The sequence below is a fragment of the Sciurus vulgaris genome, assembly GCF_902686455.1.
Source record: "Sciurus vulgaris genome assembly, chromosome: 1".
NCBI classification, from domain to species: domain Eukaryota; kingdom Metazoa; phylum Chordata; class Mammalia; order Rodentia; family Sciuridae; genus Sciurus; species Sciurus vulgaris.
This window is the reverse complement of record NC_136461.1, coordinates 51,040,613-51,067,259: the sequence shown is the minus strand read 5'-3', so window position 1 is coordinate 51,067,259 and position 26,647 is coordinate 51,040,613. Positions and strand designations below refer to the sequence as shown.

The 26,647-nt window shown below is 32.4% G+C and overlaps 1 protein-coding gene across 1 annotated transcript in view; it reads left to right on the top strand.

Annotated features, from left to right (window-relative positions):
* Positions 1-26,647, top strand: part of DOCK7 (dedicator of cytokinesis 7) — a 225,563-nt gene that overhangs the window by 128,587 nt on the left and 70,329 nt on the right. Inside the window, 12 exon segments of the mRNA XM_079103571.1 lie at positions 443-607; positions 2,867-3,036; positions 8,851-8,943; positions 10,127-10,216; positions 10,548-10,583; positions 11,167-11,262; positions 12,898-13,038; positions 13,130-13,243; positions 14,734-14,904; positions 16,642-16,781; positions 18,053-18,222; positions 20,003-20,157. Coding sequence (XP_078959697.1) covers positions 443-607; positions 2,867-3,036; positions 8,851-8,943; positions 10,127-10,216; positions 10,548-10,583; positions 11,167-11,262; positions 12,898-13,038; positions 13,130-13,243; positions 14,734-14,904; positions 16,642-16,781; positions 18,053-18,222; positions 20,003-20,157 — 1,541 coding nt within the window.

The following is a 26,647-nucleotide window of genomic DNA, read 5'->3' as shown; positions in this document are numbered from 1 at the left end:
TGATTATTCCATTATTCTTTTTTCATACTGTTAGTAGTTTTAATAATTTTTGTTGATACTGTTAATTTTTAAATAAAATAATATATGCTCATGATATGCAACTTAGATTTTTGTCTTTCAAATGAGAAATTGCTTCTCAAAGTGATACATAAGATAGTTTTCTTTTTTTCTTATCATGTGCTTTGTATTGTGTTATGAAATAACAGATATCTGTTGGGTAATGTTTTGGCTTTTGACTAATCAAACCTGTACAATTTCATATTAAATTAGTAAAATTTTTTTCTCATTTTGTTTGCAAAAGTCTTTTTGGTTTATCTAATACATCACTAAAATTAGTACCAAATATCGTTTTTATACACTTGCTATGTATAATCATTATACAAAATCTTGGTTTTCATGACTTAGATTCTAAAAGTTAAACTATTTTCTTCCTTCTTAAAAGTTAATCTAGGTCAAGCATCTTTTGAAGCCATGGCATCGATTATAAATCGACTTCATAAAAACTTGGAAGGAAATCATGACCAGCATGGTAGAAACAGCCTTCTTGCCTCTTATATCTATTATGTTTTTCGCCTGCCAAATTCTTACCCTAATTCACCATCACCAGGTATTGCAGCGTTTTTACTATGAAACTGTCATAAATTAAGTGTTCATGGCAAGATTGAAACAGTCTTGTAATCCATGGTGTGATGTGTTCATTCAATAGTAAATGTTTGTTGATACTACCTAAGTACCGTTCATTATGCTAGGTTGCTGAATAAGTTACACTTTTAAGCGTCATTAGTTATACAGATTCCTTTAATTTGAATTAGAGATCTTGGTTAAAACAACTCAGAGAAATGGACCTTGAAAAAAAACTTTTATATCTTCGAAAGCATTTTAAAATTATTTGTTAGGATAAAAAGAACCTGATTTGTCATTTAGAATGCTGCTGGACTTTAAAGAAGAAATGTGGTAGATTAGCAGTTCCCTACCAACCCAGTGAAACCTATGATAATATAAAAAAGTTCTCATTTCTCCTCAATCAGTAAAATAACAGCCTTTCAGAGTACTGGTGCCACAAGTAGTTACTTGTCTTTTGTATGACACTGGTGATAAAGGTGGTAATTGTGGGGGATGTCTTAGTTTAAACAACCCTTTGTTCAGTTAGTTAATGATTAACATGTGTATACTTTTAACCTGCTGACATGTTTGCATGAGTCATCATTCTTTGCTAGTGATAATGGTAAGTACTTGTATCCAGCTATTAATAGTGTTAACACTGATAATGGTGGCATATAATTATGACATTCACTATAATATTAATCTGAATTCTTTTTTAATTTTTGTTTTTGTATACTAGAAATTTAACCCAGGGGTGCTTCCACCCCTGCTGAACTAACTTCCCAGCCCTCCCCCCCCCATTTTTTTGGAAGTTTTTATTTTGAGACAGTGTCCTGCTCAGTCCTGAGGCTGGCCTCAAATTTAGGACCTTCCTGCCTCAACCTCCCAAGAAGCTGGGATTACAGGCATGTGCCACTGTGTAGAGTCTATCTTTTTTAACCTACTTTTTCTTTCTTTCTTTTTTTTTTTTTTTGTGGTACTGGGGATCAAACTCAAGGCCTTGTGCTTGCAAGGCAAGCACTCTTCCAGCTGAGCTGTCTCCCCCACTTTTCTTTTTTTTTTTTTTTTTTTTTTTTTTCTTTTTTTTTTTTTTTTTTTTTTTTTTTTCCTGTACCAGGGATTAAACTCAGGGGCACTCAACCAATGAGCCATATCCCCAGCTCAGTTTTGTATTTTATTTAGAGACAGGATCTCACTGAGTTGCTTAGCACCTTGCTTTTGCTGAGGCTGGCTTTCAACTCAAGATCCTCCTGCCTCAGCCTTCCAAGCCACTGGGATTACAGGCGTGTGCCACCACACCTGGCAGCCTACTGTTTCTTTACTAGACTGCAAAAAGAGAAGGAATTGAATTTTATATTTGGGCTCATAATCTTATATTCTGGTTCATAATTTCCTATTTTGATTTTTTAATTGTTCAGTTTGAGGATCTGAATGTGTATTTCAGTACACTATTAGGATTTCATAGATTTTACAGATCATCTTTATTATGTGCTGGCCTAGAAAATTATATTAATTAAATTAGTTGATAGGTGTGTATCATTTGCAAATAGGACACTTAAAAAGATTTCTATGAATAAGAAAAATGGAGTTAGATTATGGATGTAATTGCTGTATGTTTTTGTACTTATAGAAGATGATGTCAATTTTTATTTTAATCAGGCAAAAAGAAATTTTTTTTGCTTTTTTCTTAATATAATCTGGACTCAGAATTTTGTTTAGTTTTTTTTGTATGTATATATAATTAAGATGCCATTTTGTTATTGTTCACATGACTGATGAAGATAGAGAAATAAAAACAGCCTCATTTAAGAGATGTTGGTAATAAATTGGCTCTCCCTTTAGTGACTGTATCAAGGGGCAGAGCAGGAGGGGTGGGGAAAAAAGGAAGAGACATCAGCTGGAGCATTTTGGGGCCTAGATACAACTATATCTAAGTGAAGGTAATATATGTGTGTGTGTTTCCTATTCATTTTGGTTTTTATTGTGCATGTAATGTGTAATATAAAAACACTGAAAAAATGTTATTTTATTTATAATTCATATGGTTTTGTCAACTGCTATGAAATCGAATATTTTTGTGTAACTATTGTCAGTTCTTGGGTGTTTTTTATTTCTGTTGGTATTTTTTAAAATATAGTATTTTTCATTTAGAAATAAAAGCAATTCATGATCTTTGTGAAATTTTGTATAATAAGCTTTTTTTCAGGTCCTTCCCTGAGTAATTTTCTTAGTTTAATTTTGTGCTATTTTTATGCAAATCCAGGTCCTGGGGGTTTGGGAGGATCAGTGCATTATGCCACAATGGCTAGATCTGCTGTGAGACCCGCAAGCCTTAATTTAAATCGTTCCCGAAGCCTTAGTAATAGTAACCCAGATATATCTGGGACTCCAACATCACCAGATGATGAAGTTCGGTCAATCATCGGCAGTAAGGTAAACTGACCACATGCAGCTATAAATTTGGTTTTCGGTTTATGAAAAATGAGAAATGTTCAATTATTTTAATTTATTCTTAATATATAGATGTGTATGGGTTAAGAATGAGCCAGAAATTGTATATTTCTATGCTGAGGAATAAGCAAGAAATTGTACATTTCTATTATGTCAGAAAATACTGTTTTATATTTCTATCAAATATAGTTGCTAGTACAAACTGATTTGTGTACTCTGCTAAGAAAAACTTGCCAAATTCTAAAATATATCCAGGATAACTAGTTACATGCAACTTACTATTGTCCTGTATCCTACTCTATGATGTGAAAATGACTAGATTTAATTTCTGTACAATTAAAAGGGATCCATGTGACTGATGTGTAAGAGACATGCCATCATTAATACAAACTACGAGAACCCCTTTTCAAAATTTTTTTAGTAACAGTGTTTAGCCTTGATTATAATTGAGTCACAATTCACAGGAAACTGTATGAAGTGTGTAGACTTATAAAAGTATGATTTCTTTAATGATGGTTAATTATCATCCCAGATAATAAGAGACCATCTAGTATAAGATCCACTATATTTTGTTCAAATTATCCATCTTTATCACCTCATCAGATACTTATTACCTTTCTACATGTAAAGTACAAATGTAACTCAGAGTTTAACTAAAATAGACCAAAGCAAAGACTGAGACCAATAAATCACATCATGTGTTTTGGCCATACTACTTATTTTTTGCTGTTGGAAAAGAAGATATTATTTTCCTTGACATTTTATTTTGTTAATTTGTATATGAAGAAAAATTAATAAACATGTTCTAGGATTCATGTTTGACTCTTAACTTGAACTACTATGAAATTTTAAAGGTCTGAATTTGTTTGTTAAATAATAATACTTGAACATTACTCAAAACCATCAGACCTATCCTTATAGTTTTATTGTATAGAAATATAGATAGCTCATATAATTACAGAAATTTTGCACTCAAAAGCTTAATTTACATTAAGAAATGTTAACACATAGTTGCATTCATATTAAATAATTTGTAGTTTTTCACAGAAACTTATAATTTAGTGAATTAAAACACTTCAGTAACTTAAAGATCTATATAAATGCCTCTCTTATTAAACAACTTTGACTTTTTGTGAACTCCTAGAGAGAATGATGTGTAAATGTATTATAAGACACTGCACAGTAACCTGAGTAGTATTATGGCAACTGCAAAAGAGAAGGCTCCTTGTTAACATGTTTTCATGATTAGCAGAATAATTCAGGTTTTTTAATTCTTGTTTTCATTCTTGCTCATATCTCATCATAACAGGGTAGTCGTTAGCATTACTTATATGCTATATAGTTTTCCAGTAGTTTGAATCTTTATAAATTATAAAAATTTCTATGATCATAGAACTGTGGACAGCATATTCCTCAAGGTTCTACTTTAAAAATGTCTCAGTGTCTGTAAGATTTGCATTGTGCCTTATTTAGCATAATTCTAGAGTTATTCCTTATAGATGTATTTGATAGACTATAACCTCAGGATTTATAACGAAGAGATCTGTATATATTGGAATAATTTGTTGCCTTTTTTCAAGATCATTAAATGGGACATACATTTGTACATAAGTAAATATAAACTAATTTCTGAGAAAGCCTTCACAAGATGAGAATTTGTCTTAGGACAATTCAGCCTTGCCCTAATTAAGTTTTATTTGAATGATTTTTATGTTGCTTCCTCTTTTCATTGGAAAAGTCTTATTAACTACTTCCATATTATGTTATCATTTAGTTATAATCCCTACTGTTAATGGTATATAATTGCATTTCAGAAAATGTAAGGGATCTATATTCTGTGTCTATCTCCTACTCACCATTCATTCTTCCAGGAACTGATTTCAAGTCATAGTATATGAAATCATAGTACTCAAACCTCCCAATACCTTTCTCCTCCTCCTCCTTTTCATTTTATCTCCTGTTTCATTGGGAAAACTGAAAGTAATCAGAAGAAAACTTGCATAGACTTTTACCATCATATCTACCTACCTACTACCGATTACTCAATAATCTGCTATAGATGAACTATCCTTCTTTTTTAAATTCATTTCTTCCACTGTAGACAAGCTCCCATCCCTTCTTACTGCTACCTGTAGTTGCAGTTTACTCCTGCAGTTTTCTTCATCTGTTTCTTGCATCATCTGTTTTTTTCCTATACTTTGAATCATTCCCTTCCACATACAGGCATCCTGTTATTCTCTCATTTAAAAAAAAAAAAAAAATTCTCTCTAGTATTTCTGCTATTACCTTCTTTGGCATTTGTTCACTGACATATGTAAAGCCCCTAAAGGTCAAGCATACTGAAGTTTCTCAATAAATATTTATCCAATAAATGATTGTGAGGATGGAGCATCCAGAGCAAGAACAAATTACTTCTTAAAAAAATCAAATTGTGCTTTTACTCACTGTCCTACTATCAGGATTAATTATATATTTAAAGATCTTTAGAGATTTGACCTTAGGAAATTTTTGATTACACTTCATTCCCTAATATTAAATGTAGAACATCTAAAATTTAAGAATGCTTATGTAATATAACAGGCTTTTATTATACTAGTATTTTTAAACATGTATTTGGAAGATTTTCTTTACATTTATTTTGCCAAAACTACCTGTGCTTTCTTAGTCATAGCAAGAATATTTTAACATTCAATTATGTAAACATGGTTACATAAGGAGTGAATTTTACTGCTTTTAATCAAATACTAGTGCAATTTTATATTGATATAGTTTCTTATATATCACCTCATAATTTTTCATTTTATTTCTCAAAAACTGAGAATCTGTTGTGTTAGGCAATCTTAGGCATGTAAGGCCAAGTCTTTGTGTTATAACATGAATATTGATGTCAGATTGCATACAGTATGAGCCTTGCTCATGGAACTTTTCTATACCTATGGGACAAAATGAGAGCTATGGGTACAGCTCAGTGGTAAAGTGCTTACCTCGCATGTGTGAGGCCCTGGGTTCAATCCCCATCACCACAAAAATATGTAATAAAAAAAATTTAACTGGAATTTGGCAACCAAAAAACCACTCACATTCATACACTAGTGCACACATTGTTCATCTTTTCTATATTGCTTGTGGATCTGTAAACATAAAATGACTACATTAGTAAAATCAGTGACAAATTTGCTTAATTAGGATTATTCAATATGGTTATTAATTTGTAACCCTCAAAGTATTTGCTTTGTAACCCTAGAAGTTATTTTCTTTAAAACATACTTGGCCACAAATTTCTTTAAATAGTTAGCTTTGAACTGGGCACAGTGATGCTCACCTGTAATATCAGTGACTAAGGAGACTGAGTGAGACAGGAGGATTGAAAGTTCAAGGCCAGCCTCAGCAACTTAGCAAGTCCCTAAGCAACTTAGCAAGACCCTGTGTCAATATAAAAAATAAAAGGGTTGGGTATGTAACCCAGTAATAAAGTGTCCCTGGGTTCAGTCTCCAGTACCAGTCATCGTCGTCATCATCGTCATCATCATCATCATCTTTGACTATAATTATAACTGTTCAGAGCACCACTATTTTTTGTATTTTTGTATACATAAAATAAAGTTTATGGCAAAAAGATACTTGTTTATTCTCACATTATAGATTATCATATATCTTAGTTTTAAATAAGAATTTTTAAGCAGTGACTTAAAAAGTAAACTATAAGGGTACGGTTAAGTTGTTTCTTTTGTGGAAATTTATAGGGAAGAAGAGAACATTTATAATTCTGCAAAACTCAGATTTTTATTTTTTATTACTTTTGTAACATAAGAAGTGATTATAAAAATTTAATATGGCAGAAAGAACTTCAGGCTTTTATAGTAGAGACCAAATTTTGGAAAATAGTGAAAAAATGTGTTGTAACTAATCTGAAATACATGCTTGTTGACTTGTTTTACTCGAAATATTATAAAAGGGTCTTGATAAGGCAGGAATTTTATTTTTAATAAATGTATTGGTTATCAGATTTTACTGGTATTTGGATAATATCTAATTTATTTGCTACCAAGTATTTTTTAATAAAACTTGTATGGAAAGTTTTTGTAAAATCTACTTTTGAGAGTTTACTTTATTCAAGGCATTGCATTTAGTAATTTACTTCTACTATTTAACTTGATTCTTAAAATTTGGAGGAGATACAATCATTCCTCCTAGAGACAATGTAATTTATCTTAGATTTTGCAGTTAATAAGCAGGAGAACCTGAACTAAACCTTCATTCCAATCTTAAATATTCATTGTCAAAAATAAGAAATAGATGTTATTTGTATCATAATTCAGCTTCTTTCTATATATTTGAAAGGAAAAAAAAAAAAAAAAGGGAAAAGCAAAGGAACTATTCCTCCTAAAACTAAAGTTCTACATAGCTACAGTTCTTTTTTCTTTCTCTCTCTCTTTCTTTCTCTCTCTTTCTTTCTCTCTCTTTCTCTCTCTTCTTTCCTTCCTCCCTCCCTCCCTCCCTCCTCCCTCCTTCTCTTCCTCCCTCCCTCCCTCCTTTTCCTTCCTTCCTTCCTTCCTCTTTTGAAGATCTCTTGAAATATTTTAAAAATACTGATTTTATGACCTCATCTCCAGCAACTCTGGTTTAATTGTTTTAAAGTAGAGCCCTGCACACAGGTTGAGCCTCCCAAAGGCACTACTGTCAAGTAGTTGATTGCCATTGTTACAGCTCTTGTGTGTTCTTTTACCTGACCTTCCTTTGGTGCTTTCTGGTTTGGGTCGGTACTCATTCTCTAATATCTTAGTCAGCTTGCCTTGGGTATTATTATTATTATTACCCTGATAATCCTCTAAAAATTCCTTACAGCTCACTCCAGTTCCAATTAGCAGATTCCCATTTCCTTAGCTCAGTTTGTTGAATCAGAATTTTGCGGGGGTAGGGCCCAGAATCTTAATTTTATAAAACTTTTAAGTGATTCTGATTGTCTGTCAGATTTAGGAAACAGAAGGGAAGCTTCGATCCTTTCCCCAGGAAGCATAGTAACCCCTTTCACATAAAGACAGAATAATTCACTTCTGACCATACCCATTAGTAGAATATTAAACTATAAATTAATGAAGGTGGTGATGAAGAAACAATCTAGCATATTTTTCCTTATACTATTTAGGTAAGATAGTAGCCTATTATGTTTCGTTACATCAAGTACAATAAAAATGAACACAACTCCAAATCTACTTTTATTACTAGAAAGGACAAAAATGCTAGGATTGTTTTCTTCATAATATTTTACTTAATTTTTCCTAGTCCATAAAAGAAAGTGTCAAAGAAGAGGTATAGTCAAATAGAAATGTGGAGTATTACTGTACAGTAGTTTTTAACTGATGAGAAATGTAATTAAGTTAGTCTTTAGCATAGAATGAAATGTTTTTCTTACATTTTTTCCCTTTAGACCTCAGTTCAATTCAGAGGAAATTTTCTGATGCAAATTTGAACTACCCACCTTTAGGAAGAATTGAGAGGGTGATGCTATGGGAACTTTAGTTTTTGGTATTTGGAGGTGACTCCTTTATACAAAGAGAAATTACATTTAAATGCTATACTTAATATTCTTGGTTATCTTTTTTTAAAGAATTATGTTACATAATAAGATAATTTGGGTGAACTAATACTTTATAGGTGCCTAAAATTTTGATTGCTTTAACCGTACTAATTAAAAACATGTTTGCATTGGAAAGTCTGAATTTCTTTAAGAATAATTTATAGCATGCAACATGTAATATTTCTTTCCTCTCCAACTGCTTTCTATTATATGCTTAGGGTTTAGATCGCTCCAATTCCTGGGTTAACACTGGTGGTCCAAAAGCTGCCCCATGGGGATCCAACCCCAGTCCAAGTACAGAATCAACACAGGTGGTGTTTACATTAGAGGTTTCTTTATTGGCTGCTGATGTTTCCCTTTAGAAAATTACTTTTTAGTACATACTGTGATTTCAGTGGCTTGCTTTTTTTTAATCATTTAAGTGTGTATTTTTGTTTACTTAGCACATTTCCAACTACTATGCATGAATACCACCAATAGCACCAGTAATGCTTTCCTTTCCTATTTCTGTCTCCTCTCCTTCCTCCTATACTTCCTGTCAATATTTCAGTGCCTGCTGCTTATGCAATTGATGGCTTTTATAACAGTTTCTACTTTGGGGGTTGCACATCTTTAGTAAGAATTTCAAATATTTTTGTGGGAAAACCCAACAGTTTTCCTATTGGTTTCGGTTTAAAGAGTAGCTATTATTATATCATTTTCATTTAGTCTTCACTATCTTTTTTTTTTTTTTTCACAATGACTGAATAGAAAGATGAGTAGTAAGTTGAAGTTAAATTTGAATAATGTATTATCCCCATGCTGTTAGATTATATGACAGAAGCAAAAATTTATTTCAATTTGTACTGTGTTGCAAAGTATGAAATGTTATAATTTAGTTGAATTAGGTTTTGCTTACTTAAGACTAGTTGCTTGATAGCTAATACCTGCATGATACCTCAAAAGATACTTCTCACCTGTGTTTTGGCTTTGGAGGAAAGTCCCTTATTCTTAAAGAGAAATTTTTAATTCTATTTAATATTATAAATGATTTATATTTGCTATATACATGATGTATTTGAGTGATGACTTTTGATAATAGTGAAAAATGAAAGAAGTTATTCTAAACTTAATTTTGTTTATTGAATACAAAATTCCTTTTTTCTTTTTTGGTCAGAAACCAGTTGAGAAGTATGTTTTTACTTTTTATATATTTTTACTAGATGTGTGCATGTATAGAGATCATACAAATAAAAAGTTTCATTCTTTGCAGCACTCTAAATAAGTTATTAAAATATTCATTTTTTATAAGCTAAAAATATATGGAAGCCATTTTAATACTTCTCATACATTGTTATTAAGTTTAAAATAATGTAAACAAGATAAGTAATAAAATAGATGGTTGTTGAAACCATAGTCAAACTCTACTTTTAAATTGTACATAATCCTTGAGCTACAAAGTCATCCACTGCAATGTTAATGTTATCTGGTCATTCATTCATCTTCACTCCATAGGCTATGGATCGAAGTTGTAATCGTATGTCTTCGCACACAGAGACGTCAAGTTTCTTACAAACATTAACGGGACGCTTACCAACTAAAAAGGTAGATTCATATGAAGACAAATCATAGACGGGGGATATAATTTTAACAATTATATAGATGCACAATTTCTTTACATAATCAATAAGATATTAAAACAATGACATTGTGTTTAAAAATACATCTAAGCAAGCACTGCTTGTCTGATGCCTTTAACCAGTACTTCTCCAGTGTGAGCTCTTTTACTTAAAGATAATGTTTTATTTTGGGGATTGACTGTTTAATTTAGAGTTTAGTTAATTCAAATTTGATTGTCATATTTTAGTACCAAAAAATGTATCAACTCTTAATTCTGTTTCTGTAACTGCTTCTGTTTTGTGTTTTAAATCTCCAGGGAAAGGAAGATGAGTTAGAAAAATTTTCACTCTTAGTAAGATATGTTGATTTGCTTCCCTTCTGCACAGTTTTGTTAGTCCTTTTTCATATTAATATACACTACTTTGCAAATGCTTTGTATGCATATCCATTATGAGGCAGGAATTTCTGTGATTTTTGAAAAAAGATTTTAAGCACTTGAAAACTTGAAAATTAATGGCATAGCAAAGTTTAAAAATTTGAAGGTGTTTCCTAAATTGTACCAGCAAAGTTCATGAGTGTATTTGTGTACGTTAAAATATGTATTTCAGGCACAAACAAGATCTTATTTGTAACTGTTGAGTTTTTGGTCCAGTTTCTGTTTGCAGGTACAATTTAGGAGGCTAGTTCCCAGCTGTCCTTTTAAAATTACATTTTACTCCAAGATAACATGTAATTTTTTCAGCTGTTCAACATGCCACTGTCTTACATGCATATTAGCCGTTTCGTTAATGGGTGTCTTCACTGCATCATTGAATGGTTCACATGCCTTATTTTGCTTATTTTCATTATATCTTCATTTGTATCTGCATTATTATTTGGTTTATGTTATCAGCAGATTTAACTTTGATAATAACTTTGGATTTACTTTTGGATAGCTTTTTCACGAGGAGCTGGCTTTACAATGGGTTGTTTGCAGTGGCAGTGTTCGGGAATCAGCTTTGCAACAAGCCTGGTTCTTTTTTGAGTTAATGGTGAGCAAACTAAACACATCCCTTAATAGTTTTTCCTTGGTGAACAATTTTATGTTAGCTCATTTTTATCTTAGAAGTATTTTTCTATTGTACATCTTACGGTCTCATATGTACTTCCAAGACAAAAATTACATGTATTACATTTCTGAATAAACACTGTGACACTAAGCACATTGAGATGAAATTGTAAAGAATAAGGTTCATTTTAACTCCTTTTTCAGGGATAGTTGCAGAAGCTAGCAGTCTTTTTTCAGGAAGCTTTTACTATATTCTCTCTAATCTCGATGTATAGGTGTATAATGGCAGTGCTATAGATTTTATATTAAAGGTAAAAATGAGCACTGTAGATGTGTGTTGCCATTATTATAGCTAGAAAACTCTTAGGGAAAAGCCAATTACAGCCAGTAAACAAACATCATCATCTTTTGCTTAATTCAATAAATGATATTAAAAACAAATAAATGAACTAATATTTTAATAAATGAATATAGTTATATGAAAATACGTATACATATGTACTCATACAAAATTAAAAAAAAATTATTCAGGTCGGTAAAATATGCTAGCATATTACCAAGATACAGAAAAGTTTAAGTAACTTAATCTAAGTATATACAACTTAGAGGTAGCAGAACTATGATTTAAACCCCAGCATGCTGGCAATAAGGACCTTCTTCTTTCTCCTTAACTCTATAAAACTGAAATCACTGAAACTTTTCTTCCAAAAAATAAGTATTTAATAAGTAAATAAGAAACAAAACCACAACAAAGAGAGAAAGAAAAAGAAAATTTGGGAGGAAGAGAATGAGGGATGAAGAAAGGAAAGGGGGAAGGAAGGCAGTAAAGAGACCGTATATAAGTGACAGAAAACTCTTTTTTTCCCATAGAGGATAAGGAGCAAATTTATAATTCATATGCTTTCTTTGTAATATAAAAATTATAAATTTAAAAAAAAATCTTACATGTATGTTCATATTTCTTAAATATAAGTCAAAAGACCACAGTTTAAGACTTAGCTATGTTGTATACTAACTGTAGGACTTGAGCTTCAATTTCCTTGAATTTAAAGTATAAATATCTTTATTACCATTACAACAGCATTATAATAAAGAATCTATCTAAAAGCATTCTGTGAACTTAAATCAATGTTAATTTTATCTAATATTTTATTATTAATATTTAATCATTAAATGTGTATGTATTTCTACCATTCTACAGTAGATGCTAAAAACACTACAGTGAAGACAGGGTTTCTAACCTTTCAAAGCTTAGAATTTGGGGATATGGAATGGCAAAGTTAATTAAAAAATTTTTTATAGGGTGAGTTTTTTTCCTTCATATATACTGAATGTTTTTCCTATTGAAAGCCAGAATAATTTTATGAATGTAATATAGTGATTGACTTGTATTATGTTTGATATTTCTTTGACACATACAAAATATTATAGGAAACTTTTTCAAAATACTTGAAAAAATATTTCAGCCACCTATTAAATTACATGGTATAAAACAGAGAAATGACTTGTTTACAATTAAAAAAAATTACATGGTATATTGAAATAGCCCATTTAGAGTCATTGAAACTGTTAACCAAAGTTATAAGAAATTAAATGAATGGTTTATGTGTTTTTTCAGGTCAAAAGTATGGTGCACCATTTATACTTTAATGATAAACTTGATGCTCCAAGGAAAAGTCGTTTTCCAGAACGTTTCATGGATGACATTGCTGCTCTTGTCAGCACAATTGCTAGTGATATAGTTTCCCGATTCCAGAAGGTAGTGATAAATTTTTTCCACTTATTTCTCTTTCAAGCTGAGACTAAACTATCATACTTTAATTTGTTTTGCTTTATATTCTGTTTCGTAGGATGCAGAAATGGTTGAGAGACTCAATATAAGCCTTGCATTCTTTCTCAATGATCTGTTATCTGTTATGGACAGAGGATTTGTCTTTAGCCTTATAAAGTCCTGCTATAAACAGGTAATATATAATTAGTAATAATTCGTCATCAAGTAATTTAAATACTGTTAACTATTTCCAGAGCTGAAGCTTCAAGAGCACATTCATTTACTGGTATTAAAACAAAAAAGTAGCACAAGATAACATTGTTATTAATAAGGCAAAAGTACATTTGTTTTATCAGGGCAAAAGCACTTTGGCAAGGTTTTGATATTAGTACAGTGGCTTCTCTTGATTGGTAGTGACTTACTCATGACTCTAATTCCCTTTCTGGAGCAGATAGCCAGATCAGTAGTAATGTAAAGCAGACTCAAGATATCAGGCAGGGGCAGCATTTGTACAGAATGAACAGCTAACTGAACTGATTGTGTCTTGAGTAATTTTTAAAAGTAGCTGCATTTTGCTATGTATTTTTCCTACTCTATATTCCTTGACCTTGCAGAGTTTGAAATCATCGAAAGATGTCTGCTGAAGTCCGCAATGTCATTCATGATCTTTGTTTTACTTAACTTAGAGCATACTGGACTTCTTCTACAAACAGTTGATTTTGTTTTAAAATATTTATCAATTGATCAATGAAACCTGCCTTTTTGGAAACATTAGTTGTTGGTCCTGATGGAACACTTGATTGTAAGCCATATCATTGTTCCAGAAGTAACTTTTATAGGAACTTTAAAAATTATATGGATCTCTGGGTTCCATCCCAGAATTATTGAGGAGTTTTTAATCCTAGTTGTAGATCAAGGGTAGTGTGAGACATGGTGCTTATGAAGCACTTCCCACATGGTCCATAGATGAGTTTTGAGGAACTACTGGTTAAGAATTCTACTTAGCAATATGATATTTAAAATTCTGAAGACCTGTTTTATTGATGTCTTTATTGTTTATTTATGTTTGCTTGGGCACTGATCCACTTGCAAATATTTGCAAAACTTTATACTTTTGTTTTATTTTTCCCCCTGTAATTTTTATGTCCTATTGCAACCAAAACTCATCCTGTCTTATTCTTGAAGTATGAACCCCTATACTTGCCAAACATTGAGTTTGGCCGTAGGGATACTAAAACTTTTAAGTCAGTTTATCATCTGTCTCCCCAAATAGCTTATGATGTAGCTTGGAAAATAGGCAATTATAAGTATTATAAATATAATTCTATAAATATAGGTGAATGCAGGATGCTATAAAAAGAATGGATAGTTTATTTTAAGAAGTGATATGAAGTTATTTTGGTGGTATATTTTTCCTTCACAAAGTAGATTTTTAAGAAGTAGAAATATTAATGCTAAAGGTAACAATGTTACTTTTAGGTTAGTGAAATGAATTTATATAGTAAATCTTGTAGTTTCAAATTTCTAATTTTAGTAGTAACTCTGGAAAAAGCTGGTACTGTTGTTATAAAACCCAAAACTGCTCACTACTATTCTTTGATTCTTTTATCTGTCATTCTAATATCACCGTTAGATAAATAACATTATCAATTAATGTTGTCTTATTTACAAAATGCTTACAAGGTGTCTTCAAAGCTTTATTCACTATCAAATCCAAGTGTCCTGGTGTCTTTGAGGTTGGATTTTCTACGAATCATCTGCAGCCATGAGCACTATGTTACATTAAACTTACCCTGCAGCTTACTTACTCCACCTGCATCTCCATCACCTTCAGTTTCTTCTGCAACATCCCAGGTATGCAAAGTGTATAAACATGCATATATAGTCCACCTTTGTGGAAAGGGTTTTTAAACAATGGAAAAATTGTAATACTTATTGAGTAATACCTGTATGATAGGCTCAGTTTCAAGTGCATTATGTGTGATAGCTCATTTAATCCTTAGAACAACTCTAGGAGGTAAGTTTTGTTATTATCCCAACCTTGTGTTTGAGAAAATGGAAGCACAGAAAGTTTACTAAGTAAAAATGGCAGCTTTGAATCAAGAATTTATTCTAGAGTCTTAACCACTTCTTTGTGGGTACATGATGAATATTAAGGATCAATACCTATGAAAGGAAGGGGAATGAAGCATAATAGATCAGAGAAAGAAATCAAATTGCAATGTAGACCTTCCAGGCCCTGCTTAACTCGTATTCAGAAAACCCAAAGGAAACTAGATGAACAACTTTAGTTTTCAGTGGATAGCACTTGGTTTAGACAGCTAGCAGTTTCTCTAAAGATAAAAAAGGGTTATTGTAATAATTATTATGTATATACTCTCATATAGGTTGAGATTAAGGGATTTTGTAGTTTTAATACTAAGGAAGTCAGGATTTTCCTCTCCTGGTAAAGCACTCTTTCTGCTATATTATTCCTGATGTAAGCAAGCAATTTCCTTAAGCTCTTAATGTCTAAAAGTCAAAACAGAAGTTAATTCAAGATATTAAATTCTCAATTGGAATTTGATGAAAAGAAATACTTCAACTTCACTTAGAAAGAGAGAGAGCATCTACAGCTTTTCACTTTATTTTAGCAGAAAATTTAGATCAATTTTTTGGCACTTTTATACCTGGTTACCACATCATTCCTATAATGAATCAGACTGATCTTTTACTTTCTTTCTCTATCTTTTGTCAAAGATGTAGCTACATTATAGGTGCAGTTTCTAAAACCTTTAATGAAACACATTTGTTTGTATCTGCCTCCTTACTGAACCATCTCATTTAGCCAGGAAATTCTCATAGCATTTCTTCTCCTCTTGTTATCTTCTTGTCCACTTTCTCATCTAACTACATTCTTTTCAAATTTTAAGAAATAACAGAGACATTCTCTTGTGAGGGGGAACCTGAAAGAATTTTGTATTCTTACTAGGAGATGATTTCTCTATAGAGATATCTGAAATCTTTTGTTGTTTTCTAAAACTCCTCATGTGTGGTTCTGAATATGGAATATATCTTGGGGGAATGCTATTTTGCAGCAGTAAAACTTTAAAAAACTCAATAAGTAGACCACAAAGAGATAGTAATTCTAGAGGTAATATGTTCTCTGAAAAATAATTATTGGTATTTGGAATTTCTCTAGAAATCAATAGCCTTGACTAGAAATATTTTTCTTATACTGTGGGATGAGTATATACTCTAATATTTGCCTTTTCTCCCTTAAGAATGTGATATTGAAATGTTAGGTGGTATGAGAAAAAAGAAAAAACAAATGGAAGATTTTCTGTGTGAGAGAAGGGAAATTAATTTTCTATTCATCAGTTTTAGTAACAAAATGATTAAATGAGTAAAATAGTTTGATCATGGTCTCCTATACCAAAAGTAAGAGCAGTTTCTTTCTCTGATGCTAATAATAGTAATATAAAATAAACTATCCCAAGTAAGGTTTATCTCACTTTTAATAATACTAACATTTCTTTGGTTGTAATGTCCTCATTGTAGGATGTTTGTTGCACAGCTGTTATACTTTTGTTCTGCCTTACTCCCCAACAGAGTTCTGGATTTTCCACAAATGTACAAGACCAGAAGATTGCAAATATGTTTGAATTGTCTGTGCCTTTCCGCCAGCAGCATTATTTGGCAGGCCTTGTGTTAACAGAACTGGCCATTATTTTAGACCCTGATGCTGAAGGGTGAGTAAACCAGTTTTTGCCTTGTAGAATGGAAAGTGGGATAGAAGCATCCCACTTACACTGCTTAAGAATCAAAAGAACAGAAAGCAAATGTCCAGAATCTGAACCTGGAGATTGGGTGATAGGGAATATGAGAAAGGATGGGAACTATCAGAAAAAATACTGAAAAAAGAAAATATAAGGTGACAAAATGTCAGGTAGAGAACTAGAGAATGTGAACTGAGATATGTCCATTAGATGTGGTTTTTGACAGTGTTTAAAACTATATTTTCTGAATAAAAATCTAGAAGGGAAAAGAAAGAACTCTCCAGGTAGCCTTCATTTACAGTTATGTAAAATGGATATAAGGTCAAGGACTCTGGATTAGGACTACCTGCTATCAAATCACAATCTTTCCAAGATTGGAAGAAGGCAGGAACTTAGTGAGTGGGGGGCCATTGAAGCTGATGCAAAGAAAAGATGATTTTGGTAGGTGTAAAGATGAACATGTGTAAAAGATCTGGCCAGAGCAAATTCAGAATGGTTCTTCTTTCCTAAGAAAGAAGCTAGATAAGGTCTTCTGTCAAGTTTCTTAAGAGGCTTAAGAAGAGAGAAAGAGATCTAAAACTGGTACTGAGTGCAGCATTAAGGGTAGTTAGAATGGATGGATTTTTAATGAGGATGATTACTTAGTCAAAGTGTCTCTGTCTAAGAGACAAAGAATGCAGGAAAGTGAGAGTAATCCTTGCTTGGTTAAAACTGAGGGAGATAGGGAGTCTAGAAAAATTGTAAGGGCCTAAATGAGCAAGTATGGTCAGTTTATTAACTAGAGATGTCAGAGACCCCATCCTGTGGACTACATAATCCATTAGGTAGAGGATTCTTTTTTAGAAAAAGGAAGTAATTTATTTTTGGTAAATATGAAAAGATCTGATTTGAGGAAATACAGTTTAAAGCTACTTAAAATTTACTTTTTGAAAAAAATGTTATTGTAAGTGCTCTTAAATTTCTTAAATTTTCAAATGTACTAATGAGGAGTTAACGTCAAAATGTTTAGCTTTACTCCTAAGTGAATTTGTATAGTAATTCCTTTTTCCCCAGTTCTTAATTTATACATTTTTATACTTTTATATGTTTTTATTTATTTTAAAAGGGAATACATGCATATAAATGACAAAGTTAAGAAATGAACAAAATTGATTTAGTACCCTGACTTACTGTTTGTTTTAAAGATATTAACTAATCTCTGTGACCTTACTACTTCTTCTTCTTCATCTCTTCTTTTTAAATAGACTGTTTGGATTGCATAAGAAAGTCATCAATATGGTACACAATTTACTATCTAGTCATGACTCTGACCCACGGTACTCTGACCCCCAGATAAAGGCTCGAGTGGCCATGTTGTATCTACCTCTGATTGGTATTATCATGGAAACTGTACCACAGCTGTATGATTTTACAGGTACTTAATATGAGTAAGACAAATTTTAAAGCTTGGTGTCTAAAAGTGTTAGAAAATATCTTAAGGATGATTTTATTTTAGGAAAACAAATGTAAGGAAATATACACTGATTAATATTTAACCATATTGCTGAAAAACTTGACTGTGTGAGGGAATTCACTATAAAAATCCATGTAAGTAGTTTAGATGATGAATTAAAAATAACAGTTTTGTAGCTATGTATACCTGCCTTCTAGGATATAGGTGTGTTTTGTGAGTGTGTGCTGTACATCTTTGAAAAAAAAATACAAGGAAAGTTGACATGTTCTATCCTCAGAGGCAACTTTAGTCATATATGTACATAATTGAAATTAATATTCACCTGCATTTCAAGAATTATTCTTATTATTAGCAGTGGATTAATAAGTTGAAGTTAAGTTGCTTCTTATCTAGAACCCACAGGTTTTGTTCCTCTTGCTTTAAATATTTACAATTTTACTTAAATTAGACTTTACTTAAATGTAGAATTTTGGTTGCAATAATATTTTCTATAGGGCAAGTGAAGAAATTTTAACTAACAATTAGCCTTATAAAGTATATCCAGTTTCATAAAACCAAAAACATTTCCCAAATACCTGTTGTGTATTACGAACTTAATGTGGGGGTGGGTTTGTAGCTCAGTGGTAAAGCGCTTACCTGGCGTGTGTGAAGCACCGAGTTCATCAGCACCACATATAAATAAATAAATAAAATAAAAGTCCATCAACAACTTAAAAAAAAAAGAACTTAATGCTATGAGAAAGATAACTAACCTTTAAGGGACTAGTAGTTGAGTATAGTCTTCCCAGTATTTTGATCACCAAAATGAATTTCCTTACCTGAAGGTAGAAATGTTTATTTTTTTAACTACGAAGTTAAAGTTCTCCACAAGCGACAAATTATTACTGTAGAAATGGATTTAATGTTTATAAAATATTTTTGAAAAGTAAATTTAATGATAAATATTACTTGGCTGTTGAACAAAACAGGTTTGAACTATCTGGGTTCACCTTTAGGCAAACCTTTTTTTTTAGATGTACAACCATATGAAAAAACAGACTACATAATCTAGAAATGTTGGAAAAAGTGAGAAAAACTCAGTTATGTCATGAGTGCATAAAATATATGTAGACAGTCTGTTTTATCAGTTATTACCAAAAATATTCACAAATCTATTATAAAACATAATAATTTATCAAAATTTACACAGACTATACATGATGCCATTCACATTTGAGAGAAGTATAAACAAATGAAAAGATGCAGTATTAAATCATATCTCACAAAGTTAACTGTAGTACATACTAGACTACTGTTGTAACTTTATAGCTACCTCCTGTTGCTGTTGTAGTGAATTCAAGTGTGGTATTTGCTGAAAACACTGAGACGATAATCATCTCTGTGTGAGCAGTTCACCTGACCAGTAAATTATGTATCTCAGTAAAGAAAATGATCTCTCCTGGTTCTTGCCTATTTTTCACTGTATATAATACAGATAACCAACTGTTTATGTTATTGGTGAGGCTCCAGTAAACAGCAAGCTATTGGAAGTTAAGCTGTTAAAGAGTCAGAATTTACATTTAAAAAAAAATGCTACATATGGATTTTTGATTCTGGAAGGGTCAGCATCTTTAAACCGCTGCATTGTCCAAAAATCAACTGTATGTGTTAAAAGTATTTTCTTTTAAAGAATGATGGAGAATTGTGTCCTCAGAAACTGTTAGTTGAGTTAAAAAGTTTTGTTCCATTGTTTTTCTTTTAGAAACTCATAATCAACGAGGAAGACCAATTTGTATAACAACTGATGATTATGAAAGTGAGAGTGGAAGCATGATAAGCCAAACAGTTGCCATGGCGATTGCGGGAACATCAGTCCCTCAGCTAACGAGACCTGGCAGTTTTCTCCTCACATCAACGGTAAAGCAATCCTCCTACAGAAATTTTTTCTGGAAAATATTTTTGAGGATGTGCCCTTAAATAACAAAGATTATTGTATTAGCTCATGCAAAAGTATTCTGAGCTTAATTTATAGAATGAAAACATTAAAACTCCCAGAATATCTGTCCTGTTTTAAAAACTATTATAGGATAAAGCTGTTTTTGTCACTTAGAATTATTGAAAATTGCCCTATTTTATATAGCTCATTTTCTTTATTTCTAAAATCTACACTTTTATTCTTTATCAGCCCCAAGAAATAGTCTCAGTTTAGTGGTTGAGAATGTTTTTTAATCTGTGAAGATTTATATTTTTTCAGTTTTGTAAATTGATATTTATTGCATCCCTAATTTTTTTCTTACAAAAAGAAGGATATGTGTACCAAGAGGAGGCAAACTGCCAGTAGAAAAAGTTCAAGTGCTAAAAGTTTTAAATGACTTTCTTTGAGAAAAATACAGTATTTTTCATCATCCTACAAAGAATCCTTATGCCTATTAGCAGTTACTCTTCATTCCTTCCCAACCCCTAAATTAGAGAGTGACTAATCTACTTTCTATCTATATAGATTTGCCTCTTCTGAATATTTCGTGTAAATTGCATACAGTGTGACCTTGGGTGTCTGACTTCTTTCACTAAGCATAAAATGATATTTTTGCAGTCCATGCATCCATGTTGTAGCATGTGTCAATGCTTCTTTCTCTTTTTATGACCAAATACTATTCCATTATCTTGACATACCAAAATTTTGTATATTCATTTGTTAGTTGATAAACATTTGGTCATGTCCACTTTGACGCTCTTAGAAATAATGCTATTACTTAGTGAACATTTGTGTACATGTCTTTGTGTACACATGTATTTTCATCTCTGTTAGATACCTAAGAGTGAATTTGCTGGGTAACTTGGTATCTCTACATTTAACATTTTGAAAATTCTAAGATCTTTTTTTCAGTGTGGCTGCACCAATTTTCATCTTCTCAAGCAATGAATGAGTTCCTATTCTCCAGATCCTCACCAACAGTCATTATTTGTCTGCTCAGTTATAGTCATGTTTAGTGAATATGAAGTGGCATGTCTCTGTGGTTTTGCTTTGTGTTTCCCTAAGGACCTAATGATGCTGAGTACCTTCTCATGTGTTCAGTGGCACATTTTTTTGTTTATCTTTGGAGAAACGTCTTTTCAAATTCTTAAATTGTGTTATTCTTTTCATTATTGAATTGAATGAGTTTTTATCTAGTCTAGATAAAATCACTTATCAGATATTTAATTTGCACAACTTTTCTCTCCAAGGATTATCTTACATTTTCTTCATGATGTTGTTTGAAGTGCAAAAGTTTTGGAACTCTTTTTTTGTTTGCTTGTTTGCAGAAATTTATTAAAATTGATAAGATGTTTACTCTTCTATCTCATGAATGTCCATCTACCTGTCTGTCAGAGGGCAATCTGCATGCTTGCTGATGCCATAAAAGTCCTTGAAGATTTCAAGATAACAAGCCTACCTGCACTTTCTTTTTTTTTTTCTTTTAATTTTATTCTATTTTTATATTTTTTAAATAAAAAATCATAAATTTACATAGGGCAATGTTGTTTGATTCATTGTTATTTTTTCCCCTTCCCCCAACCCCTCCCATCCCTCCCACCACTCTTTTCCCTCTATACAGTCCTTCCTTCCTCCATTCTTACCACCCTCCTTATCCCTAACCCTAAACATAACCCTAACCCTAACGCTAACCCCTCCTACCCCCATTATATGTCCTCATCCGCTTATCAGCGAGATCATTAGTCCTTTAGTTTTTTGAGATTGGCTTATCTCACTTAGCATGATATTCTCCAATTTCATCCATTTGCCTGCAAATGCCATAATTTTATCATTCTTCATGGCAGAGTAATATCAATTGTATATATATGCCACAGTTTCTTTATCCATTCATCAACTGAAGGGCATCTAGGTTGGTTCCGCAATCTAGCTATGGTGAATTGAGCAGCTATGAACATTGATGTGGCTGTATCTCTGTATGCTGATTTTAAGTCCTTTGGGTATAGGCCAAGGAGTGGGATAGCTGGGTCAAATGGTGGTTCCATTCCAAGCTTTCGGAGGAATCTCCATACTGCTTTCCAGAGTGGCTGCACTAATTTGCAGCCCCACCAGCAATGTATGAGTGTATCTTTTTCCCCACATCCTCGCCAACACCTATTGTTGCTTGTGTTCTTGATAATCGCCATTCTAATTGGGGTGAGATGAAATCTTAGGGTAATTTTGATTTGCATTTCTCTTTTTACTAGAGATGTTGAACATTTTTTCATATATCTGTTGATTGCTTGTACATTTTCTGTGAAGTGTCTGTTCATTTCCTTAGCCCATTTGTTGATTGGATTATTTGTATTCTTGATGTAGAGTTTTTTGAGTTTCTTATAGATTCTGGAAATTAGCGCTCTATCTGAAGTATGAGTGGCAAAGATATTCTCCTACTCTGTAGGCTCTCTCTTCACATTACTGATAGTTTCCTTTGCTGAGAGAAAGCTTTTTAGTTTGAATCTATCCCAGTTGTTGATTCTTGCTTTTATTTCTTGTGCTATTGGAGTGCTGTTGAGGAAGTCTGGTCCTAAGCCGACATGTTGAAGATCTGGACCTACTTTTTCTTCTATAAGATGCAGGGTCTCTGGTCTGATTCCGAGGTCCTTGATCCATTTTGAGTTGAGTTTTGTGCAGGGTGAGAGATACGGGTTTAGTTTCATTCTGTTGCATATGGATTTCCAATTCTCCCAGCACCATTTGTTGAAGAGGCTATCTTTTCTCCATTGCATGTTTTTGGCACCTTTGTCTAGTATGAGAAAATGGTATTTATTTGGGTTTGTGTCCGTGTCCTCTATTCTGTACCATTGATCTACCTTTCTATTTTGGTACCAATACCATGCCGTTTTTGTTACTCTTGCTTTGTAATAGAGTTGAAGATATGGTATTGCGATACCTCTTGCTTCGCTCTGTCTGCCAAGGATTGCTTTAGCTATTCTGGGTTTCTTATTCTTCCAGATGAATTTCATAATTGCTTGCTCTATTTCTGTAAGGTACGTCATTGGGATTTTAATTGGAATTGCATTGAATTTATATAGCACTTTTGGTAGTATGGCCATTTGACAATATTAATTCTTCCTATCCAAGAACATGGGAGATCTTTCCATCTTCTAAGGTTTTCTTTAATTTCTTTCTTTAGTGTTGTGTAGTTCTCATTGTAGAGGTCTTTCACCTCTTTTGTGAGATTGATTCCCAAGTATTTAATTTTTTTCGAGGCTATTGTGAATGGGGCAGTTTTCCTATTATTCTTTCCAAAGATTCATCACTTATGTATAAAAATGCATTAAATTTTATGTGCATTGATCTTATATCCCGCTACTTTACTGAATTCACTTATGAGTTCTAAGAGTTTTCTGGTGGAATTTCCTGGTTCCTCTAAGTATATAATCATATCATCAGCAAATAGGGATAGTTTGAGTTCTTCTTTTCCTATTCATATCTCTTTAATTTCTTTGGTCTGTCTAATTGCTCTGGCTTGAGTTTCAGGGACTATGTTGAATAGAAGTGGTGAAAGAGGGCATCCCTGCCTTGTTGCAATTTTTAGGGGGAATGCTTTCAGTTTTTCACCATTTAGAATGATATTAGCCATGGGCGTAGCATAGATGGCCTTTACAATGTGAAGGAATGTTCCCACTATTCCTATTTTTTCCAGTGTTTTGAGCATGAAGGGGTGGTGTATTTTATCAAATGCTTTCTCTGCATCTATTGAAATAATCATGTGATTCTTGACTTTAAGTCTATTGATATGGTGAATGACATTTATTGATTTCCAGATGTTGAACCAACCTTGCATCCCTGGGATGAAACCCACTTGATCATGGTGCACTATCTTTTTAATATGTTTTTGTATGCAATTTGCTAAAATTTTGTTGAGAATTTTTGCATTGATGTTCATTAAGGATATTGGTGTGAAATTTTCTTTCCTCGATGTGGTATCAGGGTGATATTGGCTTCATAGAATGAGTTTGGGAGCGTTCCCTCCTCTTCTATTTCATGAAATACTTTGAGAGGTATTGGTATGAGCTCTTCTTTAAAGGTTTTGTAGAACTCGGCTGAGAACCCATCTGGTCCTGGACTTTTCTTTGTTGGTAGGCTTTTGATGACTTCTTCTATTTCATTATTTGAAATTGGTCTATTTAAATTGTATATGTCCTCCTTGTTCAGTTTAGGCAATTCATATATCTCTAGAAACCTGTTGATGTCTTCGAGATTTTCTATTTTGTTGGAATATAGATTTTCAAAATAGCTTCTAATTATGTTTTGTATTTCACTTGTGTCTGTTGTGATATTTCCTTGTTTATTCCAAATTTTAGTGTCTTGGGTTTTCTCTCGTCTTCTCTTTGTTAGCTTGGCTAAAGGTTTATCAATTTTGTTTATTTTTTTGAAGAACCAACTATTTATTTTGTCAATTTTTTGTATTGTTTCTTTTGTTTCAATTTTGTTGATTTCAGCTTTGAGTTTATTTCCTGTCTTCTACCACTTTTGGTGTTGGTCTGTTCTTTTTTTCTAGGGCTTTGAGCTGTAGTGTTAGGTCGTTTATTTGCTGAGTTTTACTTCTTTTATTGAATGCACTCCATGAAATAAATTTTCCTCTGAGTACTGCTTTCATAGTGTCCCAGAGATTTTGATATGTTTCTTTGTTCTCATTTACCTCTAAGAATTTTTTAATTTCCTTCCTAATATCTTGTTATCCATTCATCATATAATAGCATATTGTTTAATCTCCAGGTGTTGTAGTAGTTTCTGTTTTTTACTCTTTCATTTATTTCTAATTTCAATCCATTATGATGTGATAGAATACAAGGTAGTATTTCTATCTTCTTGTATTTGCTAACATTAGCTCTGTGGCGTAATATATGGTCTATTTTAGAGAAGGACCCATGTACTGCTGAGAAGAAAGTGTATTTGCTCTTGGTTGGATGGTATATTTTATAAATGTCTGTTAAGTCTAAATTATTGATTGTGGTATTGAGATCTATGGTTTCTTTGTTCAATATTTGTTTGGAAGAGCTGTCCAGTGGTGAGAGAGGTGTGTTAAAATCGCCTAGTATTATTGTTTTATGGTCTATTTGATTTCTGAAATTGAGAAGGATTTGTTTGACATACATGGATGAGCCACTGTTTGGGGCATAGATGTTCATGATTGTTATGTCTTGCTGATTTATGCTTCCCTTAAGCAGTATGTAATGGCCTTCTTTATCCCTTCTGACTAACTTTGGCTTGAAGTCTACATTATCTGAAATGAGGATGGATACCCCAGCTTTTTTGCTGAGTCTATGTGCATGGTATGTTTTTCTCCATCCTTTCCCCTTTAGTCTACGGGTATCTCTTTCTATGAGATGAGTCAATGCAGCCACCATATTGTTGGAGCTTTCTTTTTAATCCAATCTTCCAGTCTATGTCTTTTGGTTGATGAGTTCAGGCCATTAACATTCAGGGTTATTATTGAAATATGATTTGTATTCCCGGTCATTTGGTTCATTTTTAAAATTTTTTATTTATTTATTTTTTTGACACGACTTGGTTCCTTCTTTATTTGACAATTCCTTTAGGATAATTCCTCCCTTTGCTGATTTGCTTCTTTGTTTTTCATCTCTTCCTCATGGAATATTTTGCTGAGAATGTTCTGTAATGCTGGCTTTCTTTTTGTAAATTCCTTTAGCTTTTGTGTATCATGGAAGGATTTTATTTCATCGTCAAATTTGAACGTAAGTTTTGCTGGGTATAAGATTCTTTGTTGGCATCCATTTTCTTTCAGGGCTTGAAAAATGTTGTTACAGGTCCTTCTAGCTTTTCAGGTCTGGATTGAAAAATCTGCTGATATCTGTATTGTTTCTCCCTGAATGTAATTTGGTTCTTCTCTCTCACAGCCTTTAAAATTCTGTCTTTATTTTGTATGTTAGGTATTTTCATTATAATGTGCCTTGGTGTGGGTCTGTTGTAATTTTGTATATTTGGAGTCCTATAAGCCTGTTGTACTTGGTTTTCCATTTCATTCTTCAGATTTGGGAAATTTTCTGATATTATTTCATTGAATAGGTTGTTCATTCCTTTGGTTTGTTTCTCTAAGCCTTCCTCAATCCTAATATTTCTTCAGTTTGTCCTTTTCATGATATCCCATAATTCTTGTAGATTCTGTTCATGTTTTCTTACTGTTTTCTCTGTTTGATCAACTTTGTTTTCAAGGTTAAATATTTTGTCTTCAATGTCTGAGGTTCTGTCTTCCAGGTGTTCTATCCTATTGTTTATGCTTTCTATGGAGTTCTTAATTTGGTTTATTGTTTCCTTTATTTCAAGGATTTCTGTTTGTTTTTTTCTTCAGTATCTCTAACTCTTTATTGAAATGATCTCTTGCTTCCTGTGTTTGCTCTTTTAACTGTCGATTGGTGTGATCATTTA